Source organism: Fusarium proliferatum (genome assembly GCF_900067095.1).
Source record: "Fusarium proliferatum ET1 genome assembly, contig: FPRO_scaffold004, whole genome shotgun sequence".
NCBI classification, from domain to species: Eukaryota; Fungi; Ascomycota; class Sordariomycetes; order Hypocreales; family Nectriaceae; genus Fusarium; species Fusarium proliferatum.
Window position 1 is genome coordinate 325,921 of NW_022194793.1, and position 19,444 is coordinate 345,364.

Below are 19,444 nucleotides of genomic sequence, written 5' to 3' on the forward strand. Positions count from 1 at the left end.
TTACAGCAACCTCCACACCTAATCATCGTGTTGCATACCTAGAGATATGCAGCTAGCCTGATTAGGTAATGCGCTGGAAACATGCATCTGCCGCAGAAACGTCAGAGCTTCCTCCATCTCACTCTTTACTTGACAATATCAATAATTTTCAATATCTTGCGATGGGGTTTCCAGATAAGCCATCTGCTCATCTTTTGGGCGCCAATGGTCAGTTCCCCCATATCTTTTGCTCTTGGCTTCAGGCGTGGCGTATCCATCCCATCCCATCCCATCCCATCATATCATATCATATCATATCATATCATGTCACATCCCACCAACTTGCAGCAATTTCAAGGCATATGCCGCGCTGTCGCTTACACTAACACACACCGAAAGGCCCGGTCCATGCCCTTGCATACTCCGCCTCGCCAGGCACCTACATCCTCACCGGTTCTGCGGACCGATCCATCCGCCTCTACAACCCATTTCCCAGCACATCTGGTCCCGGTGATCGTCACAGCGTTGTTCCTCAGGGTCGACTGATTCAGACTTATGCTGCTCACGGTTATGAAGTCTTGAGCCTCTCTGTCGCTGCCGACAATGAACGGTTTGTGTCGGCCGGTGGTGATCGCAGCGTGTTTCTTTGGGACGTGAGCACTGCTGTTACCACCAAGCGATTTGGTGGTAACGTTCATGGCCATACGGCTCGTATTAATTGTGTGAGCTTTGCTGGAGAAGGTGATTCTATTATTGTCAGCGCAGGCTTTGACACTACGGTGAGGCTGTGGGATACGAAGAGTAACAGCTTCAAGCCTATACAGGTTCTCGACGATGCCAACGATGCCGTAACATGCCTCGTCACCCGTGGCCCTGAAGTCCTCGCAGGGAGTGTCGATGGCCGTGTACGCAGCTACGATATTCGCATGGGAAAAGTCACAACCGATGTGATAGGCGCACCCGTTACGAGTCTCAGTCTCACCCGCGACGGACGCACCATGTTGGTCGGAAGTCTCGACAACAAACTCCGTCTGATGGACCGCGACAACGGCTCCTGTCTACGCGCATACACTGACCCAGGATGGAAGAACGAAGATGTCAAGCTGCAGGCGCTGCTGGGCGGCAAAGAGAAGTACGTAGTGGTTGGCGATGCCATGGCCGGTGAGCCTGCGCCTAACGGTCATGGGAGGATATGGGCTTGGGATTTGTTGACGGGAAAGTTGGCGGCCAAGGTAACGGTTCCTTGGGGGCCAGAAGGGTTTGAACCTAAGAAGAAGGCTGTTGGCCGGGATGGAAAGGAAAAGGCGAGGAGTAACGTTGTGAGCTGTATGGCGTGGAGGGAGGATGGTTGGGGAGATCAGTTCTGTGTTGGTGGAACATCAGGCGTGGTGACGGTCTATGGAGCCTTGTAGACATTCCATTATACCCATTACTTTTTAAGATCAAGCGAGATGGCGTCTTTTTTATTATTATTCTCGAGTCTTATACATCATCATCAAAGGCGTTTTCCAATTCGTACAGACAAGATATTGTCCTCATGATACTCCCTACCAGCTTGCTTGAACATTAATAGCTGCTCACCAGCGCCAAATCGTTATTCAAATTGCCAGAAATCAAAACTCTGTACCCCTTTCTATGCATAAAATCTGGTCAAAATATTATATGAGACAAAGCTTGTTAGCCCATACCGGCGTACTTAAACCAGTTGGGTCGACAGTCTTCTCGATGCAGCCAGGCCTCACCATCAGTAAGACGGCCAGTTACACAGCCTTTACACTTTGGTGAGTTGGGACAGTTGAAGAAGGGGATGTGTTGATATCCAATATCACGGAACCTGCCATGTTGTGTTAGTCTCCTGCATGTGGGAGAAAGGTTGAGTACGAACCAATGAATCTTGCTCTGGTCTTCAAATAGACCAAGGGCAATACTGTGGACTGGAGCATCGCCCCATCGTTCATAGAAGAATCCGCCCGCACTATCGAGGTGGTTGAAGTAGTCCTCGTAAGTTTTGCTCCTCCAAAATGACATATCCGCAATCTCAAAATTACTCCAGAAATGGCACGTCGAATATCCCTGAGCCTTTCTATTTGTCGAAGGCCGACGAATATCATCGGTGACCCAAGCTACAGCGCTGTTCTCGTGGATTGCATTAGGATGCTCAGCGAGAAACTTGACTGTCTCGGGCCACAACGAAGGCAAGGTTTTGGGATCGTCATAGAGGTTGATGGTGAAGCCGTATGTCTTGTTGTTATCGTGCATGTAGCGGAAAACATCGTAGTCAACATCGCAGAAGAAGTGCACGTTAGGCTCGACACGCCAGTAATAGCGAATGTCTTTCAGGGCTGGATGCTTGTAGAAGAGACCGCTATTCCATCGACACATTTGGTGGTATGATATTTTGCTTGCATATTGGACACCGTTCTTTTCGAGGATCTTGGCGGATTCTTGAAAGAGCTCTTCGTCGATCCAAGAGGGCATGTCCCAATGCTCCTTGGGGATGATTTCTGGTTGTAGCATCAGCATATCCTCTCCTCTTCCTAGACAAGGACCTACCGTAGTTACATTTAGCCTTCGTAGCCGCTCTTGTCTTCCTCTTGAACTCTTCCGTGAAAGGCTTATCGTTGAAAAACGTCCAGGGGTAGTTAAACTTGGAGTTCCAGGTCCTTTCGAGATCCCTCATTGACATGACCATCGCATCCACCTCCTCGTTCCGCACAAGCGCTAATAGCGTCGCATCGATGCGCTCCGTCTTTTTCGCATCGTGGGCATATCCTGGGCTCGTACGATGTAGCACTCCTTCTGGTTCATCGGTAGCTGTTATATCAGTTAGCAGCAATTGGCGTCGATGCTCTTTGCAACTTACGATCCAACATGGGATCCCGCTCGAAATTGGAGTAGCGGTCACCGGGACCTCTTAGCGACCATGATGGAGCAAATATCTGCCATAGAAAGAAACACCAGAGAATGCACCCGCCGGCGATCAACGCCCGAACTGGCCGCGCAACCGTCATGTTGTGCTCGACAGGATATCGCCAGATAAACCAGGGTGATTATAACGCCAAAAAAAGAGGGGGACGGGGCTTAAATATCCATGAGTGGGAAAAGAATGTACGACGATAGCGAAAAAAGGATGCAACTTATGACTCTAGAGAAAACTGTCTCTGAATTGGTAGAATCGTTTCACGCTCAAAGTACGTGAAAGGGGTTTCGAACAATTGAAGCTGATGTCACCATGGCTAAGCCAATCAGCGCCGATAAGAGCTATCATTGTAGCGGAGCTTGGACCCTGTTGACGCGATTGACGCGCCAGCAACCACTGAACCCCCCACTAATTAATTTGTTACCAGTCATGATACAACATCCATTCAACATGATAATGCGCAAGACATGAGAGACGACCATGGCATTTGCTGCAAGGCTGGGCGCTCTCACTGGAGAGCTCGTTGAGGCTGTCACTAGCTCGTCAGCTGAGGTATGACCTCTCTTCATCACATCTTTGGAATATGTATTCATGATTTCAGACGAACCCTCGATTCAAGGCCCAGCGTGACGCTGCTTTACAAAGGCTTAGGTCACATCCATATCTGCGAACGAATCAATTCGAAGTCGAACACCAGCTGGACGGTCTAGAAGAGAGATTCCGCGTCAATGGCCGAGAAGCGCTTGCTGATGCGCTCGTCGAGCGCCGGGAGCAGCTCCGACAAATACACTCGAATTTCCACCCCGAAGTTCTATACCTGATACTAGAACTCTCAGATCAACCCACATATTACTCAAAACTGAGCGACCTAGATGCGCTGAAAACGGGTCCATGCGATTCAAAGCTCGAACTACGCTGGGAGGATATTGCCAAAGAAGATGGATGGGAAGACGACCCTGCAATATGGAAGACGATAAAATACACCGACAGTTCAGATGATGAGCTCTACGAAGATGACTCCAAGAGTGAGTCAGAAGCCAGCACCGACCCATCTGAGGTCCCTCTTGGACGAACAGCCGAAGATCTGATCATCAGCCCCGAGGATATGACGAAGCTGCACGAGATTCGAGGAGCGCAAGGATGGCGGACAGAAAAGCCCACAGACGCATCTGGCCATGCTCGAAAAGTCCCTGTAACGGAATTCCAGATCGTCAGAGAGGGTTTGTTCATGCTGCAAGGACTCGATACGACACTCTTTGGACCCAATGGCACTGTCAACCCAGCATTCCAGATGAGCCATCTGAAATGGGATACTCACAAAGCCCTTCTGAGCTACTTCTCCGAAGCAGGACGGCAATTGGGCATTCTGCGAGATTTCGTCAGCAAGCCACAACGAGCATCGCATATTCAGGTTCTCCAGGATACTGTGGCCAAGCGACTCGATGATCTGGATAGAAAGTCAACAAATATAGAGTCACGCCTTGTTGCGCCTGAGAATAATGTGGTTGTCAGCTTATTGTCGATCAAGAGAGAGTTGGCAACATCGCTTGAAACATTGTATTCTCTTTCAAATATCATCGCTCAGATACAGAATGTGCCCAATCAAGGCACCTTTCGGTATCTTGAGCTTCTCTTTGACGATGCAAGCATGGCGCAACTATCCGGAAAGCTAGACGTTTACGAGTTTCTGGCACGCATCTTTGTCGAGTGCTTCAATGTTTACCTACGCCCTATTCGGCTCTGGATGGAAGAGGGCAAACTTATTCCTGGCGACAAGATCTTTTTCGTATCACAGGTACCGAGCCAAGTATCACCTAGCAAGATCTGGCGCGAACAATTCAGGCTGCGTAGGACGGCTGATGGGAAATTGCATGCCCCTAACTTCCTCCAGCCAGCAGCTGCCAAGATCTTCAATGCTGGCAAAAACATCGTCATCTTGAAGCGGTTGGGCCGCTGGATCTCCTCAGGCTCGGAATGGACGATTCAGGAGCCTCCGCTACACTATGATACGCTTTGTCCTAAAGGACTTGAGCTTGCGCCGTTTTCAGAGCTTTTCGACGCCGCTTTTGATGCATGGATCCAGACCAAATATAACACATCCTCTACCACGCTGAGGAACACGCTGTTTGAAGAGTGCGGACTCTGGTCTGCTCTCGAAGCTATGGAGCAGCTGTATTTCATGTCTGATGGTGCCGCAACAGAAGCGTGGACTAGCAGCCTCTTCGGAAAACTAGATGCGCTGGATCCTAACTGGAACAACCGCTATAGTCTGACGAGTGTAGCACAAGAGGCATTCACAACTCTTGTCGACATGACGAGAATATCCATATATATCAGTCCCACGGGGTTAAAGGTGCCACTCCTCAAGGCTCGCGACTCCGTCAAGTCAGTTCTCCCAAGTACAAAAGTCAACTATCGGGTGGCATGGCCGATTCGCATGATTCTGTGTGAAGACAGCAACACCCAGTATGATTCTATATTTACTCTTCTTTTGCAATTGAGGAGAGCTTTATATGTTCTACATAAGCGCAAAATCCTCGACAATTACTGGATCGATCATGATAGCTGGGACGAACGCGCTCTTTATTATTCACTACGGAATAATCTCCTGTGGTTCTGCACTACTCTGCAGACTTATCTTGCGACGCTGGTCTTGGCGCCTAACTGCGCTAAGATGAAGCAGGACATGCAAGACGCTCACGATGTCGATGCCATGATGAGAGCTCATGCTGCATTCCTGAAACAGGTTGTTGACGAGGCATGTCTTGGGAGCAGATTGACACCGATCAGAGAATGCTTTCTCGATATGCTCGACCTGGCCATCAGACTAGAGCAAGCACAAACTGTCAACATGACAAAAGAGACAGAGCGGATGCAGCAGTTTTCTCGACTCTCGACCAGAAACCTTTCGCCTACGCCTGGAACACCTGGATTGAAGTCCAAGTACGTCGATAGTAGTGATGAAGAGGACGATGCCGAGAGGGATGAATCGAAGGCCTTGAAGATGGGCAAGCCGTTTATGACTGTGCTTAAGGAGATCAAATCCGATTATGATAGACACTTGCGGTTTGTTTGTGGCGGCCTGCGCAGTGTTGCCAGAGCTACAAGTGATGCGCAGTCTGCAAAGTGGGATATACTAGCTGAGATGCTACAAACAGGCTGCCGAGACGAAAGGCCAGGCTACTCTTGAGCCATGATGTTGAGATTGGATATGAATATAATGATACCCCCTTGTGAACAACCTATTCTTTTTGAACCCCTGGTGAAATGAACTACCATTCATTCTTGAGCTTATCCGCAAAGAACTGCATCAAAGGCAATACCTCATCTCTATTCATTGGCATGCTCACCTCACGTCTCTTCCACTGCACGACCTTGACATCGTCAAACTCTCGCTTCACAGCATCGACAGCGTCTTCGTCAAGTTGGCATACCAACACGCTTGTGCTGCTCTTGTTGCAATTTGTGACGGTAGACACCATAGATTGCGGCAAGGGTCCGCCAAGAGATACAGCACCTTTGAACTTCTTGTTACCTGGCGAAGTGCTCTCGCCCTCGGAAACATCAGTGACCCGAGGAGTCTTGTTCAAAGAGGCTGCAAGACCAAGAGCGAGTGAACCACCCTGCCCAAACCCAAAGAAGATAATATCTCTCATCTCCCACCCGCAGTTCTCAATAAGAAGTTCCCCGATCAACTTTTCCATGATCAAGTTTCTAGCCTTTTCAAAACCAGAATCATCCGCAATGTCTCCCGTGCTGGGATCAACAGTGAGATCGTCACCCCAATGATAACCCGGTCTATCACCACCGAGAAGCGCAGCTGGCAGGACAGATGTACCGCGCACTGAAATAGCGAGAACGCCCGGGAGATTGAGGTTCTTGGCGAAAGAGGCGAAAGGGACATCGTGGTCGCCTAGACCGTGGAAGAGAATGAGGAATGTGGTGGTTGATTCTGGTGGTGAGGGGAAGTGAAGAGTGTGAGGGAGGGTGCTTGACAGAGGGGAGAAGTCATCTTGGGTGGGGATTCGAGGAGGCATTTCTGTCGTGATGTTGTGAGTTGAAGTATAATGAAGTTGGTGGTTGTGATGTTGAAGTTGCACGAATGAATAACGTAGCCACAGGGAGCGAGAAAACACCGGACCTAAATACAAGATGTCAAAATAAACCAAGTAAAAGACATCCTAAACTCATACTAAATTTAGGCTCAATTTATGCTAAGTTACCTAAGTCTTTTTATCAGTTAGGGTCGAGGTCCTGAGCTTTCTTTCCTCCCCTAGCGTAGGTACTCAGGCGGATGAGTAACCCCCAGCCAGGATCAAGTGTCAAAAATAAGCAATCAAAATCTCTACTAAGATTATGACAGAATTGCCTAAGTTTCAGCTGTACTTAGCTAGACCTTTTTGTCACTCAGTGTCAATGTCTCAGGTTTCAATGGATGTTTCATCTACTTGCAACATCTCTCTCTCCACAACCACCCCCACAGTTGACGGCATGCTATAGTACAACAAACAAGTCAAGAATTACGAATACAGGCAAATAAAATAACGGAAGCCTCCGCCATGGTATGCTACTTTTCTGCGAATCTGCCTCGAGCAATGCTATAACACTACGATCTTGGCTCCAGTGTGCTTCTCTGCCAATTTCGTGGGAGTCGAGTTCCCATCTGATACTTCCATGCCTTGTAGTCAAATCGCATAGTCCTCCAAGCCAGTTGATCGCCAGCATCTATGAATACCAATCCCGCAACTTCTTTCGGCTCTTCACCATCTATAAACTCAATCAAACATGGCACAAAGATGTAAGCGCTGGTTTGGTGCCACCTGAGCTTGTATTCCTCTTCAGCAGATTGCACTTGTACCGCCCTACCCAGGACCCCGGACCCAGATTGACCTTCGACAAGTGACGTGTAACGACCACGCGGTGCAAGCGAGTATCCACGGACTCTGGCATTTCGTAGTTTGGGGGGCTCTGGGGCTTCAAGGACCGTCTGGAGCTTGGCCGGGTGCCTGAGACCATCGTAGAAGAAGTAATAGACGGGCTTGTAGTGATATGGGCACGGATCAGGAGGTTTCGGAATTGAATGAGCATATAAGACACAGTCTCCAGAAGCAGGTTCGTCTTTATCTGACGATACTTTCGGCTCAGACCCGGTCGGGGTTGTTTTGGGCGGAGTTGGAGGAATGGGAGGAAGAGGAGGCGGAGGCGGAGGAGGAGGCGGAGGAGGAGGTCGTGGCTGTTTGCGTCCTTTGGCTCCAGGCATGATGGGCGATAGAAGAAAAATCTGGATGAAGACCGAGAATTTTAGATTTATAGAGACAACAAGACAAAGTGTGCCAGCCGATCTTTATAAGAAGATGATGTTCTAGTGCTGGATTTCGAAGTTGGTGGACATGTGTTTGTAAAAGCAGCGTCAAACGCTGTTGAAGAAGCTTGCACCACCCTGTCTTTCATTGTCGGTGCCTTGAATTAGTGGTAGGAACCTAGGTACCTTATCTAGAATGGCATGTAAGGTGTTTCCGCTGCTAAGGTAGTATACGTACTACTGATGGGTTAATCGGGTTATACCTACCAATTCTCCCCGCCATCACGTCTAGACGTTATTCACTACCTACTTACTTACTGCCTACCTAGGTAGGTAGGTAAGGTAGTTAGAGTGGCACAGATAGGTAGCAGAGAGAGAGCAAAAAGGGTATGACCTAGGGAAGTCGAAGAAATGCAACGGTGATCTCGGTTTTTCATTATCATGCTTGCTATTGTAAAATCTAAGTCTTGCTTGCGCACTCATCGGAAAAGACAGTAACCTACCTACCTTACCTTGCCTTGTCTGCTTCGGCTGTCTTATTTCCAGCTACTTTCTCCTTCTCTGGCGTGTTAGACCCGAACTTTGTCTTCTGGAAGCTTCTCCTCGGAAAACATTGTCTCTATATAAGTACTGAAAGGTCTCATGCAACCTACACCGCCTCCACATGTTATCCTCAAACTTCGTCTTTCTATGCTTCTTATCCCTTCCTTTTTTTTCTTCACATTCTTTATCAATCAGTCTCGCGAGTTTCTTTAGCAAAAGTTCGAGAAATGGCTTAGCCATCTTCGCAGCAATTTTCACACCTAACTTGCCGCATCGCTTTTCCAACTAAGCATTGTCCAAACTGCGGGCCTTGAGCCGTGAGGGTCCAGGTTTCATCTTGTTCCACTCGCCATCTGCTGTCCAGATGCCGGCTTTGGTATAATCTCCACTTTCACTTCCATCCATATATGCAAAGCGGAAGTACTCTGGCAAATCCAAAGTGCCGTTTCTGCTCCAGGCAAAGCTACGCTCCGCATCAACGTCGCCAAAGTATGTACGGAAACGCTCGACGTCGTTTACCAGGATACTGATCCCATCGTACAGCTGCCGTGGCGGCTCGTTCCATGTGAAGGTGATGTTTGACAATGTGTCTGTGCCATTGGCAAGGTGAATGACAGGCTCGGCGATTGATGGCAATTTGGAGCCCTTTTGAGCGTCGCCTTGTAGAGCTTCAGAGGTTTCGAGCACAGGGTCAAAGCCCCATCGAGCGATACCACTAATGAAGAGCCCAACGAGAAGTCCCTGGTATAGAAGAGATGGTCTTGTCTGCATGCTCGTTCCAGGAAGAAGCAGGAGGGCAATGATGTAGTGATGAATCCGCAGATTGAGGCTCGGAATGGTCAGGGAGATGAGGATGGCCCCAATAAGGAGTGCGTAGAGCTTGAGGTATTTGATCAAGCGCCCTTCTTTCCGGAAGAACCACACCTGTGAACAGACAATGACGACAAGCACGATTATGATGATAGCAAGGGCTGCCCTGGCCCCTGGTTGCTGGTTCAGATCGTGCTTGTTGAGGCGCGAAATGGGGATGAAGCTAAGGGTATAGTTCTCCATTCCACCAACCCAGCATCCGCCGAGCCATAATATTGTCTTTTCGATCTGTGCTGTGAGGCCCTTGAGAGTGCGACGAACACCCATCTTGTCATACATGACCCATGCACAAAACATTGCAGGGAGGAACTTCCCAATCAAATTGGAGAACAAAGACGCAACTGTTCTCGATGGAGGCGGGTCAAGCGCCATACCCACAGTCCAGAAGATGGCCGTGAAGATGGTGAAGAAGAAGAGCGGAGCGGAGTTGGTGAAGAGAGACAAAACTCCAGCAAAGACGGTTGAAATAGCCAACAGATCCCATCGCGAATCGATCGCGGAACATTTGACATCTGGAACGAAGCGGAAGGACAATGGGAAATAAGAGTCAAATCCCATACTTGAGATACCATGGTGTTTAGACGCAGCAAAATTCTCATTACGGCCAATCAGCTCAACAACACCACAACCGCCGTCTTGGTTCGAAACGACGCCGGCGTGGATAGCAGCAGCACAGACGAAGGAGTCTCCGCGGTACACAGGCTCAGCAGACCCATTGGTACCCGGCCCTCCTACGACCATGGGTGCATAGATGAGCTCTTGGTCCCCAACCGCTCTGGGGTTCAAAACATGGTAGTTTTCGCAATTGGCCCTGCACTTGAATGGAAAACCACTGCCATTGAAAGGGCGACAGTCGCTTCCATCCAGCCCGCACAGGTTCCCGGCGGCCCAGTATGAAACACCGCATCCAATGGTTTGTGGTGTGCCCCATCCTTCGATCTCGCTGGCCATGGTGTCGCGGCGTTTGACGAGAGCGAAAGTGACGACCCAGATGGATAGATAGCAGAAGACGAGCCAAAATCGGTGTTTGAGACTAGGAATGATGCGATCGACAAGGACGAGGGGGTATTCCTGGATAGCCGGGAAGAGTGGTTTAATGCGGAAAGGCTGAGGGTTCACAGGGCCGTGAGACCATTTCGCAACCCATTTCGAAGCTCGTCGAATGGGGTATGGGACCCAATTCCACCTCTTCCATGTAGTCTCGTCTTGGATGAACCGTGGGGTCGAGGGGCTGCTGTCATCGACTTCGAGTGTCGTTCCGTTATCGAGCGGCGCATCAGGATGGGCATTCTCGCGATCGGAATCGCTGCCGCTGCCGCTGACGGGCACGACGCCGACGTCTATGGAATCGGTGCGAGCCATGAGAGGTTGTGATTCTTCGTCTTCCTCATGGCTCACCATTTCCGGGAGCTCACTAAGAAATATACAGAAGGAAATACAAGTAAGTATGAGGAATGGATTGCGTATACGAGAGCTAATGGCCTCTGGGCTTGGCTTGGCTCGGCGGATTTGCCTGCTCCGGAAGACCCGGTGCCGAAGGATGCAGTGGAAATGTGGAGAGTGGGGAGCGCTTATCGATGTTGGTGTTTCGTGAGGATCCTATCGTGTCACACTTTTGTTTTCGTTTCCGACGTGAGTGCGGGGAGATACGAGACTGACGATAGGTGATGTTGAGTCGGTGATGGTTTGGCAATTCATACTGAGGTTTCAGGCCCAAAGCCTCTTTGTCCACTCAGTTACATCGTGTACCTCGATCGCTGAGACATGGGTGTCAGACGTAACCCTGGGGTATCGCTGTATCTATCCGTGAAAGATTATGGCAACGATTGGTTGAGCATCAGCCCCGGACGTACTGTGCCTAGTTCCCGTGAGACACCTCATGCGCTAAGAAGCAGGAACAGCGTGCGCCACTTTTACTCACCTTCAGTAATAAGTTGTATCAATGCACGCGACCAGACTCTGCCCGACCCCTAAATGCTGTACAGTTCCTCAGTGACTGTATTATGGGCAAGTGCGTGTATTTCTAAGTCGGGGAGTTTATAATGGCAGATCTTGGAGTGACAGGGTGTCACATGCACAACAGTTCAGTTGTTGCATCCACTGTTTGTTTGTTTGTTGAACAGCACCCAGAGTCTCGGGAGTTTTCGAGTTTAATTGATGAGAAACTTACACAATTTCGTTTCACTTCGGTGTAACTTCTGCATCTTTATCAAGTCTTCTTAGGTCTTTGTTATTGATATGCTCAAGACAGGCATCGCAAGTCAAGAAATAGCTAGCAAACAAACAGTCGGATGGCATCGTATCATGGGTAATTTTGTAGGTCCTTGGGACTGCAGGCATTCCGACAGTCGAGGTGTCTCTACTACCTTTCGTTAACTTTTTATAGGATTAATGGTGGATACAACATCACCTCAATATTGCAAAGTGACTTGCAGCTAAGTTCAAGATTGTTGGTTTGGTGCTCCAATAAATCTGTGCCCTGAATTGCCACCTGATCTTGATAAAAGCTGTCTTTTCCAGTGATATTTCTCGGTATTCTCTTCTACAGAACGTGTGATTTCCAACTTCATCATATCAATCATCACTCACCTAAAGACATGATCACCACTCTCCAGAAACCACGCTCTCAAAGTCGCGCCGTACTCTGTACCGGGGCTTCAGTATTCTCGAGATTATCTCGGTTCCATATCGCAACCCCCCTAGCACGTTTTCCAGAGCGCCAATGGCAGTATCAAGCCCGAGGACTGCAAACACGTTATCGACCACCTCGAGTCACACCACCCTTACGTGTTCAGCCAAAGGACGAGAAATTTGACAAACTCATGGCCTCTTTAGCAAGATTCGAGCAGGAGTACAAAGCGGCTGGAAGTATCAAACAACGTATTGCGGCCACTCATAAAGGAAGCCAGGCTATCTCCGAGTATCTAAAGTCCATTTTTCAATCTGGTGAGCTGGAAGTTCTAAAGTCTCTTGCACAAAGGGTCAGCAAAAGACATGAGAATGAACTGAGGGATGCTAGGACGGATGGAGCCGGTAAGTAACCACAGACTTCTGTATGAACTCTATACTAAGAATCTACTAGCGACATGTTTGGCTTTCATTTTGTCCTTGTATTTTATTATCTCGTTGGTTGAAGCCGCAAAATCATCTGTTTCCGAAGACGAGAAGGAGCCCACCAAGCCGGAATCTCAGAGCTTAGAGGAGAAGGATACTCCTCAGGCTGGCTCTACAAAGACTTATAGGAGGAAAGCCACCAAATTCGAGACGGAGGCTCCTGAGATAAAATGCATGTGCCATCGCCCACTTGAGCTCGATAATACACGAGTGCTGTGACATCTGGTATCATGATGGGCCGCGCACTCGGGATCAACCTCATAGAGTTTCGCATATGGATCATTCTTTCACTCCTGAGGTTTTAGGCCGGCACTGAAATCTCCCCACTCCTTTTTTTTTTCTTGTTTGTAGATTATATACCTCAACTCATCCTTTTCATATAGTAGTTGCTTGGCCTAATAATAGACTCTCATCAAAAATACGTCTGAGCATCCCATGGCATTCTTAGCTTTTCGTGAGATTTCCAAGAGAAGAAGGCCGCGAGAAAATACCACTTATGAATTGAGACTCTATTCATCCTTGCATTTAGTAGATTCTCTCGTATGATTAAAGTACACAGAGCCTTGATGTTGCTCACCGTTGTTTTTCATGATGACTCTCAGAGGGTAACAAAAACTTCTCAGAAGTGGCCAAGGCGAAAAAGAAAGCTCATCTAAGTTTCAACTGATCTAAAATGAACTCACGTAAGTCTAGTATAGACTTACTTAGGTCGTTTAGTGACTGAGGATGAAAGTTGAGACTGCTTGCCTTCCCTATTGTATCTACTTCACCATCAGTCTGACTCTCCCACCTTTCCCATGCTGTCCATTTGGCGTGAGTTTTCTTGAATTTCTGATTAATAATCAGGACACTGTCTACTACAAACTACTGTTAGTCTTTTTAGCTATTCAGCCAATTTTTATTTAACGTCCACTGATGGCGTTTATATCTATCGTCTCGACTAATGAGTTGACTTACATCGGTTTAACCTCGGAAGCGGAAGCACAGTGTATCAGTGCGCACTCACACTCCCCACATCTAGCTAATCCTTGCTGCAAATACTCACAAATTCCTTGTACAGACATACAAGCATCACAAGTCAAGATGGCCAAACCTACATCAAAAGAATCAACACTAACAATGTTTGAACTACTAAAGCCTTCTGCCGCTGCAACTGAAGCTGGCGTTGCTCGGCTTGGTCGTCTAGCATTCGCTAGTAATCGAAGGATTATGCAGACACCAAACTACATCGCTGTTGCATCTCGAGGAGTTGTTCCTCACTTGACTCCGGACAATGTCGCCAAGCACACCACGTTTGATGCCGCATATCTAGCAATCGAGGACTGTATGAATATGAAATCTATTTTTGAGTGTTAGTCTAACCTGGAGAACAGTTCTTGAGAAATCACAACCTCCTGTTCTTCAGCTGCCCCCTGGTACACCAAGAAATCTTCAGAGCTTTACTGCTTTCCCTTCAGATCGAGCACTGATTCTCGGACCAAGACGGTTCCCAGCTGTGACAACACCTGTTGGAAACGGTGCTCATCATGTCAGCATTTTTACCTCTACCGGTTTCCGCAATCTCACCATCCCCGAGTTCGCTAAGACTATTGAACTCACTCAACCAGATATCGCCATTCCTCCAGCTGACCTCTTCCACTCCAGCTCAACGCCGACGTCAAAACGTCAAATTCGCATGGTTGAGAGAACCGAAGAATGGGTTGATGAATTCTTTCATCTCTCGGACCCTAAGAGTCGTCTAAGAGAGATGGGTGTTTCTATCTTTGCTCCTGTATTGCCTGTCGAGTACCCTATACAGTGGGACTACTTGCGGTATCTTGCAGAAGACGTGCGAGATTGCCTCTCTGGTCTTGCAGTTTATGATGTTAACCTTGTTCCTGAGCTGGCGAACTATCCCTCTCTTGGATCTCTGCCGCGGTTGTCATTTGGACCATCTAAGAGCCCCCAGGATATTCTGCGACAGATCGCTCTGGGTATCGATGTATGCACGGTACCTTTCGCCAACACCGCCTCCGATGCAGGCATCGCCCTATCATTCACCTTCCCACCCCCCGAGTCCTCCGATATGCAGCCACTGGGTATCGATATGTGGTCAGACGAGCATACGACATCCCTGCAGCCTCTAGTGAACGGTTGCCAATGCTACACTTGCACCAAGCACCACCGGGCTTTCATTAAGCATCTACTGAACGCGAAGGAGATGTTGGGCTGGAACCTACTCCAAATTCACAATCATGCCATTCTCACTTCATTCTTTGAAGGCGTTCGGGCAGCTCTAAACGAGAGCGCCGAGAAGTTTGACGAGCTTCACAAGAAATTCTTGACCGTCTACGAGCCCGAGGTCCCTGCTGGAACTGGAGTGAGGCCCCGAGCCAGGGGCTACCATTTCAAGAGCATAGCTGGTCAGGCTAAGATCAACGAGCCTAGCTGGCAAGCGTTTGATTCGGTCGATGCCAGTCCCCACCCCGAGGCCATTGCAGAACCTCTGGCAGCTGTCGATGGAACACTGCCCGTCGATGAGGTTGCACCGAGTTTGGAGAAGTGACGGAGCTAATGTAGAAAGCCGTTCCTGTCATGTCAGGTACGGTCGCTGCAAAGATGTTATTCCGACGATCTGGCTCGGCCCACCTTTGATGCATGTTGATCAAGAGAAGCTGTGATCTGGCCGGGCAGACTGGTGTTTGATCACCATGATTCCACTTGACGCAGTTGTCGATCTTATTACGGCTATAGTGGGCTTGTGGGCTCGTGTGACTTATAGAATAGAGCCTTAGGGAGTGCGCACATTTTGCTAGACTGTTAGAACCGGAACAGACAGCGAAAACGGTCAATTTTAAAAGTCCACCCGTTTTTCCTGTGAACCAGCAACACCACAAAAGATAAGAAGATCTGTTCACGTGCCGAGCGAGAGTCCGCTCAAGAGTCTGTCAACATACGACCATGAAAGTTTTTGCCGAGCTTCGTAAAATTGCAGGTCCAGCCACTCAATGCCGAATTTGGAGCACGTTTCGGTGAGACATATGAGGCAGCTCCGAGCGGAATTATTCAGCTGGTCTTATCTTCATCAACAGTCTAGACAGTGCGTCTTGTTTTTTTTTTTGGTTTTTTTTTTGGTTTTTTTTTTGGTTTTTTTTTGTTTTTTTACCTGCCTATAAGAACTAAGGCGATCAACTCAAGGACTAATCAATGCCCTATCCAGATGCTTTCATAAACTTTGTCAACGGCGTCCTAAATTTATGCTGAGATTGACAGAGTTTAGGCTGAAATACCGCTGAATCACCACAGTAGGCTTGTTACCTCGATACTCTGCATTTTTTCACCAGGCACCCATAGTTCACGAACAAGAGCATCGGATAGAAAGGTCACCAATAGTAAGAGTGTTACGCCACCTACGCCGAGAAATCCACCAGAGACTTGGTACGACGTCAAGTAGCAATTCGGCCGACAAGGCCCGATCGAGTTATGCTAAGAAACAAGCTTGTCTGCAAAGTGGAATAAGAAGGATGAAGCTTTAAGCTTGAATGAAGCTAGCCAAGGCCTGCTCTCATGGATCTGGGGATCTGTGGAACTGCGGGAGCAGGGGTACAGGAGCCAATCGAACCTCACAATTCGCCCACGAGCGGCATCTGAGCTTCTGGAGAGAGCCACAGCCGAGAATCCCTGTCGTCTTTCTGCTCTGATCTCAGCTGCAACTGGTGCTCTCGGGTGAACCTGGACTGGGATATCATGAACCGGGACGTGGCGTTCACGTTCGGTCAACGACTTGGGACGGGAAAAGACGAGCCAAGGATCGGGGGATGGGGATCGGAGATACAGCCAACATGTCAACGCACGCTCATCATGGCACCTGGGTTACATGAGAGATCATGATTTGACCTGTTTCGACTAGCACCAACGGCGTCCATCGCCCTCCCCGCTGCCAATCCAATGATTTGAATCCATGATGCTCCGTAATAGAGAATTGGCAAGCATGAGTACTAGTTGCAGGGTCCTTTTGCAAGGAACGGGCCTGGCACGACTTACACACGTGCTATAGTCCTCCATCATGAGGCGCCAATCCCTTCCGTGATGCAACACAGCAGATGCACTTTTTTCATCCCAACACACTGGATCTGCCCGTACTCTCTCTCGCCGATCTAAACCTGTCTCGGGCGTTTGTCCTGGCCGTTTCCTGAGCTTAATTGGCCGGATGCGATGCGACGTTAGGCCAAGATCAGTTCATCATAAGTCTCCTCAGCTTGTCCCACAGAGGAAGGCCAATTGTCTATCCGCGACATGGGATAGCTTCTCGGGGACGAGTTCGTCTTCCGAGAGGTAACTATCCACGTGGGATCGGCGTCGACGGCTATAAAGCATGATGCCCTCTCTGAAAGTCTAACTTATCGAGCTCCCCTCTCAAGCTGCCTCAGCTCGCGCCAACCACCAGCTTCCGCTTCTCAATTCTTGGAAATTGGTTTCAGACTCACCAGAATGGTCAAAATCAATGCCATTGCCGCTCTCGCGGCTTCAATTGCTGCTGTGTCTGCTCAGACCTACCAGCGTCTCGGCACATGTCCCACTCTGGGCTGTGTTCTCCCCCCCGACCAGAGTGATTTCCTGCCTGGCCAGCTTTTCGATCTTCGTGTCGAGGTCCACGCTCCCGTCAACGGCTCCGAGGCTGCTCACAACGGAAAGCCTGATGAGAAGTTCACCGTGACCATCGCCAAGAAGGGCCAGAAGGCCAAGGACTTTGCAAAGGCCTTTGGCGTCAGCGAGCCCAAGCTCGAGACATGGAAGTTCAAGTGGTACGAGGATCTGTTTGCCGAAGACGAGGACAAGCCCAGCATTGTCAACGTTGCCTCCAAGGTCTACCGCAAGATTGCCCTCTACGAGCCCGGCACGTACACCGTTACCCTGAACTACTACAACGGCGAGAAGACCACTGCCGAGTGGACTGTTCGCGAGCTTCAGCCTAAGCGAAAGGCCAAGAACGTCATCTTCTTCATTGGTGATGGCATGACCACCAACATGGTAAGTCAAACCACAGTGTGAGAGGCTCGGCTTGTGGAAGCTGACTAGTTTCATAGATCACTGCTGCTCGTCTGTTGGGACACAAGAGCATCAACGGAAAGTACCAGACTCTGATGAAGCTGGACGAGTTCCCCGTTCTCGGTCACCAGATGACCCATTCGATCGACAGCTACATCACCGACTCTGCCAACTCCGCCTCTGCTCTCTACACTGGCCACAAGAGCACTGTCAACGCCATGGGGTAAGAAAACTATCGCATCACTTGAGATTGAAAGCTAACAACTCAGTGTCTATGCTGATTCATCTCCCAACCCCTTCGATGATCCCAAGGTTGAGACCATTGTGGAGGTCTTCAAGCGTGTCTGGGTAAGTCTGTTCCGAATTGAGTTCACTCTCAAATTCTAATGGTGATAGGGCGGTGCTTGGGGCGCTGTTTCTACCGCTTTCCTTGCCGATGCTACCCCCATTGCTCTCAGTGGTCACACCCGTCTCCGAGGCCAGTATGGGCCTTTGATCGACCAGGCTCTCAACGGCATGACCAACTACAGCTGGACCCAGCACGGTGGCCCCGATGTTTTCTTCGGTGGCGGTGCTGAGAACTTCTTCGCCGGCAAGGGCTCTTACCAGGGCAAGGACTACTACAAGGAGTTCCAGAAGAAGGGCTACACCGTCTCTCTTAACAAAACCTCTCTCCTCAAGGCCGATAAGAGCAAGCGTGCTCTCGGTGTTTTCTGCCAGAGCAACCTCCCCGTCTGGCTCGACCGCAACGTCTACAAGGACAACCTCGAGGGCCGCGACAACAACCCTACCGGCGGTAAGGGTGATGCATCTGATCTCCCTGGCCTCAAGGACATGACCCTCAAGGCTATTGACGTTCTTGCTACCCGTGGCAAGGACAAGGGCTTCTTCCTCATGTCTGAGGCTGCCTCTATCGACAAGCAGATGCACGCTCTTGACTACGACCGTGCCCTTGGTGATCTTCTCGAGCTTGACGACACTGTCCGTGCTACTGTTGAGAAGCTCAAGAAGCTCAACATCCTTGATGAGACCCTCATCATCGTTTCTGCTGATCACGGCCACGGTTTCGAGTAAGTAATCCTATTCCAGTGGCCGCGACATCAGATAACTAACAATCGCAGCGTTTACGGTTCCGCCGACACTGAGTACCTCGCCCAGCAGGAGGATGACCGTGACAAGCGCCGTGCCATCGGCACCTACGCTCAGTCTGGTGAGTCCCAGTACACCAAGAAGGCCAAGGGCATCAACTACGGCACTGGCGCCAACTTCCCTACCAACTGGGAGCCCCGATACGCCATCGCCGCTGGTGTCGCTGCCGTCCCTGACCACCGTGAGGACTACAAGGTCAAGAAGGCTGGTCCCCGCGAGGCTGCCGTCGAGCTCAAGGACGATGACTACTACGCCAACCCAGAGGACTCTCCCAAGGGTCTCCTCATCAACGGTACTATCAGCACCGATAACGCCCAGGGCGTTCACTCTCTCACCGATGTCCCTGTCTATGCTCTTGGTCCTTGCCAGGAGACTTTCAGTGGCACCTTCAACAACGTTGACATCTTTTACAAGATTGCCAACTGCCTTGGTCTTGCTCAGGGCAAGAAGCAGGGTTATTAGGAAATTACAGATCAGCGGCGGTGGTGGGCTTACGACGAGATGAACAAGTGATGTATAAGTTGGTAGATGATAGAGAT

The 19,444-nt window shown here is 49.4% G+C and overlaps 9 protein-coding genes across 9 annotated transcripts; 5 read left to right on the top strand and 4 right to left on the bottom strand.

Moving 5' to 3' along the window:
* Positions 1-161: 161 nt before the first annotated feature.
* FPRO_04306 (uncharacterized protein) lies at positions 162-1,391 on the top strand (the record flags this gene model as incomplete). The annotated part of the gene is made up of 2 exons (XM_031229801.1): positions 162-207; positions 379-1,391. The coding sequence occupies 2 exons, from the start codon at positions 162-164 to the stop codon at positions 1,389-1,391; spliced, it is 1,059 nt and encodes a 352-aa protein (XP_031080002.1).
* Positions 1,392-1,656: 265 nt separating this feature from the next.
* Positions 1,657-2,990, bottom strand: FPRO_04307 (putative alpha-1,2-mannosyltransferase; the record flags this gene model as incomplete). The annotated part of the gene is made up of 3 exons (XM_031229802.1): positions 1,657-2,483; positions 2,533-2,793; positions 2,843-2,990. The coding sequence occupies 3 exons, from the start codon at positions 2,988-2,990 to the stop codon at positions 1,657-1,659; spliced, it is 1,236 nt and encodes a 411-aa protein (XP_031080003.1).
* Positions 2,991-3,379: 389 nt separating this feature from the next.
* Positions 3,380-6,089, top strand: FPRO_04308 (uncharacterized protein; the record flags this gene model as incomplete). The annotated part of the gene is made up of 2 exons (XM_031229803.1): positions 3,380-3,451; positions 3,501-6,089. The coding sequence occupies 2 exons, from the start codon at positions 3,380-3,382 to the stop codon at positions 6,087-6,089; spliced, it is 2,661 nt and encodes an 886-aa protein (XP_031080004.1).
* An 82-nt stretch (positions 6,090-6,171) lies between these two features.
* Positions 6,172-6,936, bottom strand: FPRO_04309 (uncharacterized protein; the record flags this gene model as incomplete). The annotated part of the gene is made up of 1 exon (XM_031229804.1): positions 6,172-6,936. The coding sequence occupies one exon, from the start codon at positions 6,934-6,936 to the stop codon at positions 6,172-6,174; it is 765 nt and encodes a 254-aa protein (XP_031080005.1).
* A 569-nt stretch (positions 6,937-7,505) lies between these two features.
* Positions 7,506-8,159, bottom strand: FPRO_04310 (uncharacterized protein; the record flags this gene model as incomplete). Its single annotated transcript, XM_031229806.1, has 1 exon — positions 7,506-8,159. The coding sequence occupies one exon, from the start codon at positions 8,157-8,159 to the stop codon at positions 7,506-7,508; it is 654 nt and encodes a 217-aa protein (XP_031080006.1).
* An 870-nt stretch (positions 8,160-9,029) lies between these two features.
* Positions 9,030-11,015, bottom strand: FPRO_04311 (uncharacterized protein; the record flags this gene model as incomplete). Its single annotated transcript, XM_031229807.1, has 1 exon — positions 9,030-11,015. The coding sequence occupies one exon, from the start codon at positions 11,013-11,015 to the stop codon at positions 9,030-9,032; it is 1,986 nt and encodes a 661-aa protein (XP_031080007.1).
* A 1,196-nt stretch (positions 11,016-12,211) lies between these two features.
* Positions 12,212-12,947, top strand: FPRO_04312 (uncharacterized protein; the record flags this gene model as incomplete). The annotated part of the gene is made up of 2 exons (XM_031229808.1): positions 12,212-12,647; positions 12,697-12,947. The coding sequence occupies 2 exons, from the start codon at positions 12,212-12,214 to the stop codon at positions 12,945-12,947; spliced, it is 687 nt and encodes a 228-aa protein (XP_031080008.1).
* Positions 12,948-13,811: 864 nt separating this feature from the next.
* On the top strand, positions 13,812-15,273 carry FPRO_04313 (uncharacterized protein; the record flags this gene model as incomplete). The annotated part of the gene is made up of 2 exons (XM_031229809.1): positions 13,812-14,052; positions 14,102-15,273. 2 exons carry the CDS (start codon positions 13,812-13,814, stop codon positions 15,271-15,273), a joined length of 1,413 nt encoding a protein of 470 aa, XP_031080009.1.
* Positions 15,274-17,198: 1,925 nt separating this feature from the next.
* On the top strand, positions 17,199-19,367 carry FPRO_04314 (putative alkaline phosphatase; the record flags this gene model as incomplete). Its single annotated transcript, XM_031229810.1, has 5 exons — positions 17,199-17,738; positions 17,795-17,979; positions 18,026-18,104; positions 18,153-18,826; positions 18,878-19,367. 5 exons carry the CDS (start codon positions 17,199-17,201, stop codon positions 19,365-19,367), a joined length of 1,968 nt encoding a protein of 655 aa, XP_031080010.1.
* Between the last annotated feature and the right edge of the window lie 77 nt (positions 19,368-19,444).